This window comes from Miniopterus natalensis, chromosome 1 (assembly GCF_054644295.1).
Source record: "Miniopterus natalensis isolate mMinNat1 chromosome 1, mMinNat1.hap1, whole genome shotgun sequence".
Classification (NCBI taxonomy): Eukaryota; Metazoa; Chordata; class Mammalia; order Chiroptera; family Miniopteridae; genus Miniopterus; species Miniopterus natalensis.
In genome coordinates, this window is record NC_142081.1 from 11147451 (window position 1) to 11159664 (window position 12214).

The window sequence follows — 12214 nt, forward strand, 5'->3', positions numbered from 1 at the left end:
TCAACAAATGCTTACTGTTGGGCTCATCACTGTCACAGAGGCTGAGCAGTAACTCGACAAGGATAAAGGGAAAATCCTTTAGGGTACAACAGACCTGTCTACCAGTTGCCACGAAGAAATCAATTACTAGGTTGAAGTTGGAGGTACAGGAGAAAGGAGGATGGCACATGGAACAAGAGCTGAGAGAGCAGCAGGGGAGAGCTGTGGAGAGGCTGCTTTGGGAAAAGGACCCCCAGAACTAGAGGGGAAACAGATCTGTGAGGGGTGGGGTCAGGATGTTGACAGAGTTAGCATTTGATGGCTTCCACTTAGCAATCAGGACATTAGCATGAAAATCCCACATACCTAAGAGGAATCCCTATAATAGACAGTTATTTTGTGTATAGAAACATAAGATTATGACTTTTTTCCTTAATGATGACGGATCCTCTATTTCTTCCCGTACAGCTGGTTTGTGCTTTGCAGAGGCCCAAATGGATACACAGGAAATTGGTTAGTGTTTATTGCCAAAGCATGAGATTACAGGGATAGGTATGGGTGAAAATTTTTCAACATCTATCTTATGTGTTTCCAAACTGTTTGTTTAAATACAATGAATAACATAATTTAATATGCTAAGTAATATAAAACATTTAATCATTATTTTTAAATTAATCATCTAAAATTTTAAGAAATAATTCTGTTACTAAAATCTGCTAATCGCTATTACTTAACAATCATTCCTTCATGTATTAAAGAAAATAAGTAAACTTTACCTCTACACAGTCAGGGAGACAACGGGTTTATACAAATTAATTTATGGAAAAATAGGTCAAACCAGGTATTTAACAATAGTTAAAACTAAAAGTACACTTTTTCACCATGTGGCAAGTGATTATGAAGGAAGATGATAGTCAATGTGACCTGAATTTTAATTTCAAGCTGTCAGAAAAGTTTATGTCTACTGTGATTCCTAGAAACTTCTTTAAGAATTTAAGTTTACTATATAATATGTAGTAGATTTAGGTACCAGACAGTTCAAACATTTTTGAAACCACTGCGCACATGCCAGGAGTAGCACACTGAGCTTATACAGCACCGCTCTCGTTCTGTTCCCTTTCAGTACGCTGATGTCTAAGACTGTTGTTAGGAAGCAGTAGCACTTCTGTTTATATCTCATCTTTTCAACCTCCTTCACCACACTTTTCAATTGAAAAAGTTCTTAGAGGTACAGCAAGATGACATCATAACTGCCACTTCATCAAATGTTTCTTTTAAAGTAGCCTTGGTGAGGGTGAAGAAGTAGCTTTATTCTGATACTGAAAATTCTAGGTGTCCCCTCCCTTCTGCCATGGCTGTGGGTGGCACGATGGACAGTGAGTCGGCTCTGGAATCAGAAAGTCCCGGGTCTGAATGTGGCTCTTAACAGCCAAGTGACCCTGAAATCTTACTTACCCTCCTCAAGTCCCCTTTTCCAGAGTACAAAGGGAATATTGAAACCCACCCTGTGGGGCTGCTACAGGGCTTAAATTAAACTGCACATGGAACACACCTGGTACAATTCCTCGCCCTGAGCAGGTGGTCTATAAAGGGGAAATACTGCTTTTGTGATTATGGCAGAGCAAAGAAATAAAGGACCTACATAAGAACAACTCCTGTTCTGTACAGGCTGCTTAGGTGGGAGACAGTGTGTTGTAAAGAAAAGGCGGGGGGACGGGGGGCCTGTCACCCAAGGGGGTGGTAAACCGGCGCTATTTCCTTCTGCCCTAATGGGCAATCTTTCAAAGGGGTTTTCTTTTTCACAGCCATTGATTTCTCCCAAAACAGCTCTTCTCCATATGGCCTCACATTTTCCCTTGCTAAAGAAAAAACTAAGTTAAGTCTGAAGATATTAACTTGCCAAAATATTCCTGAAGAAACTGGCAACTCTCCCCACGTGCGGGCTGGAATTTAAACAGTTCTCAGAAGACAGATTTCACTCAGATGAAGAATACTTACTTTTGCCAAGTAGAGAAATGTATCTACCATTTCCTGCTGCTTCAGGGCTGATTTAAACTGTTTTTCTGCTTCACGATACATTCCTAACCTAAGAATAGCCATTAAGAAAAATTAGGCATTCACCTTAAAAATAAATACTCCAGCACGCATTCATGCCCTGAGGATATGAATAGAGACAAATTACATCTCTGAGAGTAAGCATGTAGTAAAGAAGGTCATGTCCTACACACATATATGAATATTAACATGCAGTTGATACAGTTTAGCAAAAAGCTGCCTACTTCCCATATTCACTGTCTAACCCTCAAATGCTGTGCAGAGCCTGTTGGCAGTCCAGTCACAGCAGCACTAATAGCTGCCGGTGAGCCAGGTTATAGGAGTTCACCACCCAAAGAGCTTATGATCAGCTGGACATATGGCAAGTGACCTGGATAAATGCTTAGAGTCTCTCTTTTACTGGAAGAGCTAAAGGATGGCATTTCTTGGAAAACACCATTTGCTCTGAGACAGAATCCCATTTTTAAAGCCATTTTAAACAATTTTGATGTAAGGAGCAATTGCCACCTGAGTATATAGCTATACCGTTTCATTATTCTAGAAACATTTTCTTTCCTTTTTTGGTGTCTGATACTGATTGTCCTGGTCTAAAATGTGCGACATGTTCTCTGCTTAACTATAACTGTCCTGAGGTCAGCACCCATCTTTTCTGCCCGGGGAACATTGTGTTACCACTAAATCACTGAAGCATACTCTAGCCTGTCCTCAGTAGATCTGTTCGGATTTCGTATAACTACTCACCCTCAGCCATCTAAGAGCTGCTTAGGCACTTTAATATTGCCTTTATTGTGTGAAGGAAAGCCAGAAAAATACACAGGATGTTTCACTGTGCTACTTTCATATGTAGGCTTGAAAAAATAGCTTTGACCTTTTTTCCTAAACTAGGCCTCAAGCATTGGTGTGGCTATCCTCAAATAGCTTCTGGAAGACATAGGATTACAGGGGTTAAAATGACACCCCCCCCCCCGAAAACTGGCCTAAAGTTGGAGGATATGTGATATGGCAGAAGCCCCCACCTCTTCAAAGATGTCACAGCTTTTATAGGGAGTACTTACAAAATTTTATCGAAGGACACTAAAAGTTCTGGAAAACAGTGTGTCTATATGCTGTTATAACTTCAACTGAACGTGCAAGTCTGACACATATGGCCAAAGTTCATCACTGACTTCCATGAACGCTTCATTAGCCACAAGTCTGTGTATTTTTATCAAGTAAGTTGTCTTTTTCCAAAAATGACTTAACGGGAATTACAACGAAAGACACATATAAAACAAGAATATGAAAACAGAAATAGATTTTTTTAAAAACAATGGACATGGAAGGATAAACAAATTTTAAAAAATAAACAAAAAAGCAATTAGAGCCTCCTGAGATACCGGGAAACCAAAGAAAAGGAAGGAAGGATGGGCCATATGTCTTTTATTTCTTCTAGTACATCGAAAAAGGATTTTACCACATGGGTGCTTGTGCAAAGGAAATGGAGTGGGCTGTGTATAAAGAAAGTGTAATGAAAACATCAGTCAAGTTCATGAACACAGGCCAATATCAGTCAGAGTCCAGAGATAATCCTCACCAACTGCCAACTTTTTCTCTGCAGTTTAACTCAATAATCATCAAGCACCAACTGCACGCACATTTCATGATGGTAAGGAGATGCAAAACTGAAGGTAACAACCATGTCCTGGAGGCACCAATAAAGACTGAAATAAAACACGCTCACAAATAAATTTAGTATTATGGCAATGGGGACAAAAATACGTTGAGAGCACAGAGGGGGAGCGAACCAATATAGTTTCAGGGAGGAAGTGACAGGCAAGACTTTGACACATAGGGTGAGGTGAGGGTGAGGGGACATTTCAGACAAGCGAACTGTCAGATAAGTGCACAGGCCGGAAGTGGACGGCGCGGTGGGGGAATGCCAAGCTGTTCTGTTTAGCTGAAAAGGGGGCACAGTAAGGAATGGGAGAAGCGAGCGATATGGGAAAATATGCAGACTGAGATGACATCGTAGGTACCACACCTAAAATCCAGACTTCATTCTAAAGGTAACAGAAATTGACCAAAGAATCCAACAAGACCTGTGTTTCCACAACAGTTACTCACACAGCAGTATATAGGAAGGACTGATGGGGGGGGGGGGGGGGAATAGTAGCAGAACATTCAGATAAGAAGCTAATGTAATAATCCAAACAAATGACACTAAATGCCAGAATGGGGACGCGGGGTGGGACTGGGTAGTAAGGGAGCAACTGTGAAAGTTATTGCAGAGGAAGCACCAGTAGAACTAACTGATCAGGGCAAAGAGGCAGAAGCCAATTTGGGGCTACAGCGTCTGGTAATCCACCCTTGACCTCGCCACTGGAAATCAGGACTCTTTCTCCGGGCTCCGCTGCACCTGCGCTTGCTTCTGTCATAATGGGAACCACGTTTACAGTCGTTTACTGTCCTCTCTCCCTATTGCCTGTAAACCATTTAAAGAAAGAAACCATCTAATAAATATTTGTTACTCCAGTGCCTGGCAGAGTAGCTTTGCATTAAATATTTTACTAAGTGGGTGAATGAATGAATGAATGCTCTATCCATAGTAAAGATGAGAAGCTATTAAGGAACAGAGAAGAATGATACTATGACGAAGTACACTCATTTAAATGCCATCCTATACGGATGGCAGAAGGAATCTGAATTGTACTTATCTTTAATTATTGAAGATTTCTGAAGGCTTTACTTAGAAGCTCGAGATTTCAAGCTTGTCTTCAGAAATTATAATCATAAGAGTTTAATGTTTTAATAGTCTAAAATTACCTTTTTAGCAGAAAACACTTCCTCAATCTAACAGTAGGAAAAAATACTTCAGAGTTCTATGTGAAATATCTAAATGGAAAGTAGTCTTAATTTCAACAGTAAAAGAAAAAGCCTCTTTTTGGTACCATTTACATATTTCCTTTTCCTCACAGTGTTTACTCGAAAACTGAAGTTTATAAGTACTGACGAATGCTCACAGTAACTAGTCTACCTTATTTTTGAATAATAAAAGACATATTTATCTTTATAAAATATAATTTCCCATTTGTCTCTACTTTTCAAATGCTCCAAGTGCATTTCAATATCAGGCAACAAGTTTCAGATCTTATTTACTAGTTGCTGTATAATATTCATAAACTTAATTAAAACTTTTCTGATCTCTCAATTAATTAGCTTAAAATGTATTTAAATATTAAATGAATTAATGTAAGAATATTTAGATCCTAGAGAAACACTATGGAATTGTGCAAATAGTAAAAGAACTAGCGTCAAAACGCGGAGCTGGAATTTTTGTTCTGCCACATACTAGCCATGTGAATTTGGGCTTCATTTTCTCTTTCGAGGCTCAGTTTTTCTCATCGGGACAAGGGTAAATAAGAGCAACTACCTCTGAGGTGCTGTGAGATTTAAGTGAGATAATGTAATGTATGGACAAGTTGTGTCTTAACTGGAAAGCATTTTACACATGTGAGGCAACAGTGGAAATAAAAAAGACTTGAGAGCCAGACGAGTGGAGTAGGAACCAACAGACTCAATTCTGGTCCAGAGTCTATGACCAACAGGCTCCTGATGCAAATCACAGCCTTCCTCTGGCCTCGGCTTCCTCATCTGTAAAGGGTGTTGGACCTGATGGTCTCAAAGCTCCCCCTTCCCAGCTCTAAAATTTTATTATTCTAAAGGTGTCAATTCTTTGTGCCACCACTTTCTCTAGTACAACAAAGACACAGTTCTCATTTCTTCATGAGAAAATCTATCTCCCAAACTGCTCCCCCAAATTATCAGACTTGAGACTCTGAAATATGTTGCCACTCCTAGACCCTTTGCAAACAATGCAAATTTTACCTGTAGTAACATTTTCCAATCTGCACTTTCCACCACCAGTCCTTGTACTGAGAATGCTCTGTGGAAAGGGCAGCCAGGTCCAAGGCCTTGGAAAACAAGTCATTTTAGGTTAGGATTTTCTCCTCTAACAATAAACAGAAACAATGAATAATGAAATAAACCGTATAATCAGCATCAAGCAAAACATGCATTAGAAATCAGACAGCAACTCAAGTTGCTCATGCTTCCAGATGGCCCCACGAATTTCCCCTAAATAATCAGTTCCAGACCAGAGGGCCGACAGCAGATGACAAGTAAACAATGATTGAAGGGAAGCAGGTGTAGAACATATTTGAATGCAATTTTAATATACAAGGCACAAAACTGATACTTTAAAAATCCATACGTGTTCACCCTGTCCCCACCATCTATCGACTATCTAATGATCCAAAACGCCTCCAGCTCAGCGGCAGTCAAGCCTTTGGTGTGTTCACCTGGTCCAACTACAGCCCCACTTTAAAGAGAGATGTAGAGGAACAGAAACAGATCAAGGAAGCAGGTAGAAAAGGTCTGGAAAACAGGATCGTGAAGAAGCTGGGGTACTTGGGTAACGGCCATCTTCAAAAACTTTCATTCCACTGTTTTCCCATCACCTCACATTCCAGTAACTCTAAGGGTCAGACTTTCCTTTGCTGAGACCTGAAAAAAATCTCTTTAATTGCTTTCATATTTTACATATGCTTCTCCCATCTCTCTTATGACTTCTAGTTTGTTCCTTTGGAGTTTATTCAAGACCTGACAAGAAATGACTAAATGGGAATTAGAATTTTATACAGAGGAAGTGGAAACCATTTGGACAAGAGAGAAGCAAATCAACCTTTACACAGATTTGAAGCTCACAGGAATTTGATGCTCATGTAAAGATTTAGCAAATAAAAACTCAGGTTGTTCATTAAAAGATAATTCTGATTTTTTAAAGTAATACTTCTTATTCTGTCTCAAGAGAAAATTTTTATTCTTTCGAAGGTGTTCATATAATCATGATAGCCAACAATTCAGTTCAAGTAACTCTGAGACTTTCAGTTCTGTTATCTCAGAATGTATCCCATATTATTGTCCATCTCTTACTATTAACCCTTTTCTGAAATAAATGCCAGAAACATTCCTTGAATCTCCTACTGCAAAAAGGATAACATTTCTTTGTGTTCCCCATCTTCTCTTGATCCAGGGGAGACTTCTAAATATGCAAACTACTTATCAAAAAATGGTGTCACCCTGCTGGGGTTCTAATAGACTTGAAAAATCACCATCTCTACTGAAAGATATGGAAATTTAAAAACAAGACACATACAACTTTCATATGCTTATTTTTCTTTTTTCCCTCAAATCAGAAACAAAAATGGAAGCAAAAAGTAAGGGGAAAAGTATAACTTCAATTAGCATTATTCCTGGAAATACTAGAAAAACATATTTTCAGTCAGCTCAATTCAGGAGTGTACTGTAAATACCTGAGCATATTAATTTAAATTTAATCTTTATGAAGACCTTTTCCAGCAAATAGATCATATTCACTCTCATGTTTAATCTAATGACCTTGTTTTTCAGAAAAATGTATCATTTTAATTTTTTAACATCTTCTAACTTTCCAAGGTTAGACTTAGTGCTTATTACAGGCTACTGATGTTGCTCTTACATATGGCCCTGAAACAAGTCCTCCTATGTAGGATCCCTATGTTTATGCTTAAACCAATTAAGGAAATTAATATGAAGTACTGATACAGAATAAAATAATAAAAACCTACATTTTAATGACAATTCTTCATATAACTGAGGCTGCCACTAGACACAATCATTTGTGACCATTTCAAATGGGCCCTAAGTTCCCTGAGGACAGGCACCCCTTCTTACACACCTCTGTTGCCGATATGCAGCACTGCTGTTAAGTAAGAAGCACCGAAGAATTATTTGCTGATTTAATTAGTTCTATCCTTTGTTTCTATTTCATGTTGAAAATAACTTAAACACCAAACACAACTGTCAGAGTAATAAGATTTGTATTAATATTTTTAAATTTTAAAGTGGTGACAGAAAATCTATTTTTCTTTAAAGTCCCAATTTACTATTTATTTTTCAATTACAATTTACATTCAATATTATTTTGTCTCAGTTTCAGGTATACAGTATAGTGGTTAGCCAATTGTATACTTTACAAAGTGATCTCTCAATATTTCCAGTACCCACCTGGCACCATACATAGTTATCACAATATTATTGACTATATCCCCTATGCTGCACTTTACATCCCCATGACTCTTCTATAACTACCAATTTGTATTTCTCAATTCCTTCACCTTTTTCACCCAGTCCTCCAACCCCTTCCTCTCTGGCAATTATCAGTCTAAACTCCCAATTTTTAAAAATAAATGACTACATATATTTAAGGATCTTTGAATAATTTAACCAATAAAGATCTCAATATTAAAGGCTCAGAATATTGTAAATAAAAATCATAAATTTATGAAAGCCCATAAGCAGAGTCCTCAGCAGACCTAGACAACATGATGTTTGTGAAAATGTAACCACTGAGCCTCCCAATGGATTTCCTAATAGTGCTCCAACTGCTTACATGAAAAAACAACAGTCATCCTTTCACTATTGTTATAGTTGCGACAACTTCAGAACGATGAAATTAAAGTGCATGTGGAGATAAAGATTCCTGAATCACCAACCCACACCCCACTTTAGTTTTGCCAGTACTGCCAATATTGTCCCAAAAAGGGAGGGGAGGGAGGGAAGACATTAAGTACTCAAAGGCAGAAATACAGTTTCCCATAGATCAACTTTACCCTTTCTTAATACTGAAATACCACTTCATAATATTCTCTAGAATGTATTCTCTGTATCTGTCTATAAACAAATAAAAAATCACCAACCCACATGCCACTTTAGTTTTGTTAATATTGGCACAAGTGGAAAAAGTATTAAGAACTCAGACAGAAATATAGTCTTCCATAGAATATCAATTTGATTTTTTCTTAACATTTAAATACCATTTTACAGTATTCTCTATATTTGTCTAATATTCTCTAAATTTGTGTGAAATAATTCATTTACAAAGAAATTTGGAGGCCACCCAAGGTAACCAGTATAAAAGCACCCCTGATTTCGTCAGCATGTTGAAAAGCAGAATTCCTTCCTTTCTTTTTCCAGCTAAGTTGCAAACCATACACAGGGCATAAAAAAAATGCATGCTTTCTGTTCATTATCTCAATTCTTTTTCCATTCAGAAAATAACATTTGTGGGAAAATCTAAAATGACATTTTAATGGAACAATCTGATCCATAACAGAATTATAATGTGGCAAGCCCATGCCAGCAGGAAATAGATGCAGGCTTTTGTCTCTCTCAGCGCTCCTAGCACACATCATAGTACCCATACACAGGCATTCAGTCATTACTCATTCAAAGAGTAATCCAATCAAAAAACAAATCAATCAGTAAACAAACAAATAAAAAGGAAAACAGGGAAACCAACAATTCATGCTTTTTACTAAATAAAGACAAAATAAATTGCTTAATTGTATGTTCTATAAAATAATGTGTATGTATTGGGGGTAAGCAGATGAAAGCTGACAGTGGATTTGAAAGTATCAGCAATTCTCTAACCTTTAATAATTCCATATGTTTATAAGGTAAGAAAGGTAGGAAATAGAACATTTCAAAATCTAAATCCCCAAAGTCAGAAAACTTAAAAGAAAATAGAATGAATTCAAAACTTACAGTCTTAACATCATTTTCATGATGAAAGATATACTCAAACAAAGCCTACGAAGAAAAAATGCCAAAAATACATTAGATTTCATTTTAACTAAAGCACTCTATTATTATATCAAAATTCAAAGGCAGTTTTGACAACAGCTGGATTGAACCAAAATAAGAAGGTACTCTAAAGTGCCTGGGATTTATAAATAATGCGTCTATCCATCATTTGTCACAATTACCCGCTTTAAAATATGGCTATTTACAACTAACTCCTGTCTTTACAGAATACAAACTGGAAAGCTCAGAAAACTGAACTTTTTTTTCATATTTTACATACTATTTTATTATAAAGAGACAAATGTAAAAACTGGCTTTAGGATTGCCATAAAACAGATACACCCAATTTTGTACACACTTTACATATATTATACAGTGAAATGAATAATGACACGTTAGCCGGGCTGGCGTGGCTCCGCGGTTGAGCATCGACCTAGGATCCAGGAGGTCTCAGTTCGATTCCCAGTCAGGCACATGCCCGGGTTGCGGGCTCAAACCCCAGTAGGGGGCGTGCAGGAGGCAGCCGATCAAGGACTTTCTCATCATTGATGTTTCTATCTCTCTCTCCCTCTCCCTTCCTCTCTCTGAAATCAATAAAGACATATTTTAAAATAAAAAAAATAAAATAAAATAATGACACTTTAGACATAGGAAAATCTAGACATTTCTCCCAAAACAAAGTAGAGTTTAAGTATAAAATGGGATGTTTTTTGCTTACTATTTGGTGACTCTAATGTGCACCAGGGCTGAGAACCGTTACTTTAATCCTTCACCCAACTCATCTGGGTAAATAAGCATTTACTGGATTATCTGTTGGTAGTACTACAGCACATTTGTCCACATTAATATTATTTACACTTGCTCAGAGGCTAGTGCCCATGGATGATATCAAGGTTATTAATGTTTGGAAACAACAACAACAAAACTCAGGACAAGTTCTTTCTTTAAAAACCCATACTTAACCCTCCACTCGCGCTGTTACACAGAGGGGAAAGTTCAGGAGTGCAGCTGGTGCTACCACTGCCATGAAAAAGATGTTACAACACCTAGGACAATGTCAGGGAGTGACTACAGACACCCCAAGCAATTTGCCAATATTAGAAATGAGGTCTGAGGAGTCAAGGCAAGTTGGGGACCAAAGATAGAAAAACCTGGCATTACTTCTACAACCCACTAAAAAAAGTGCAAAATCTAGTTCAGTCTAAATCTAGTAACATAGACAGGTCTATTCTGGAAGCATCATAATTTCACTGCAGGAAATGCCTCCACTGACTGCACCCCTTGGTTAGAAAATAGCACTGGATCCATGAGCCATCCAGCCACCTCAAGTAAATGGCCTAAAAAGGTAGAGACCAAGATATTACACATGGGTTGCTTTTAACACTCCACTCTCACAAAGGAATGAGAAATGAGAAAAGCTGCCTGATGCTGCTAAATGAAGTTGACTGGATTGGTGTCAAATAAGAAATCAACAAAACATCATCAGCATTATTACAGTCTGATTCCCTTTCTACCTACTAGCATTTCTTTTCCTGATTTAAACTCCAAGTCTGTATGGTTCGTGTCCATTTCAGTTTTCCCTAGTTTTTGATATTTAGTAAATATGTTAAATGCCACTAGAACTGAGATTAGGAAGAAGCTCAGGACTCTTGTACAGAATTCACAGAGATCACAGGTAAAAACTTGAGCTAGGCTTAAACCAGTTTCCAGAAGATAAGGGCTCCCAGCTGAATAATTCCACCTTCAAGCTTTTTTATACTGGAAAGGTCATAGACACCCTTTCTCTCACTCTTTCCCTCCCTCCCTTCCTCCCTCTCTCCCTTCCTCCTTAATTTAAAGGAGCGTTTAATCTTTGAGTAGTTAGAATTACTAATGTGCTTGGCTTGGCACTGTCTGGCTTGAGTAATCCTTATTGAGATTCCTGATTAATTACTAATTAGAAGGAGTACGTGTTTTTTATCTTCTTTTTGACAGTCCTAAAATCCTCAAGGATAGAAAATTATTTTTCTGAGAATCGGCCACACTGAAAAAGAAAGAAAAAAAAATACACACACACACACAGATGACCTTCTAAGCTTCACTCCCTGAAGATGCCACTGCATACATGCTTTCCTTACTGTAAATCACTGTTCTTTATACAGAAAAAAAGAATTTCCTATAACAATGGTACGCTGTATATACTTTATTTCTGAGTGACTTTCCTTAGCTCCAGACTAAGAGGAATTTTACATATTACAGTGATTAAACATGTCCATTTCCATCAAAACACGGCCTTTCCTTCACAAATTTTTATCCATTTCCTATAATGTTATTACGATAATACTTCTAACATTACTTCATAACATAAAATAATTTTAAGTTCATACCTTTGCCAACTTAGGTTTCTGGGCATATTTTGTTAAATTCAGCCTAGATAAATTTATAAAAGGCCCATCAGGACTTGTAAGCATGGACGCCTATGGAGAAAAAAAAAAATGGTAAAAAAAAGAAATAGGAAACTTTCCCTTGAAACACAAAT

General features: G+C 37.6%; 1 protein-coding gene across 3 annotated transcripts in view; it reads right to left on the minus strand.

The window, feature by feature from the left end:
* Nucleotides 1-12214, minus strand: part of TTC8 (tetratricopeptide repeat domain 8) — a 37023-nt gene that overhangs the window by 11100 nt on the left and 13709 nt on the right. For all 3 annotated transcript variants that reach the window (XM_016210102.2, XM_087818652.1, XM_016210103.2), the window contains exons 5-8: nucleotides 12063-12152; nucleotides 9658-9702; nucleotides 5899-5984; nucleotides 1978-2065 (exon numbers count right to left, since the gene is read on the minus strand). In XM_016210102.2, coding sequence (XP_016065588.2) covers nucleotides 1978-2065; nucleotides 5899-5984; nucleotides 9658-9702; nucleotides 12063-12152 — 309 coding nt within the window. The remainder of the gene's footprint in view (nucleotides 1-1977; nucleotides 2066-5898; nucleotides 5985-9657; nucleotides 9703-12062; nucleotides 12153-12214) is intronic.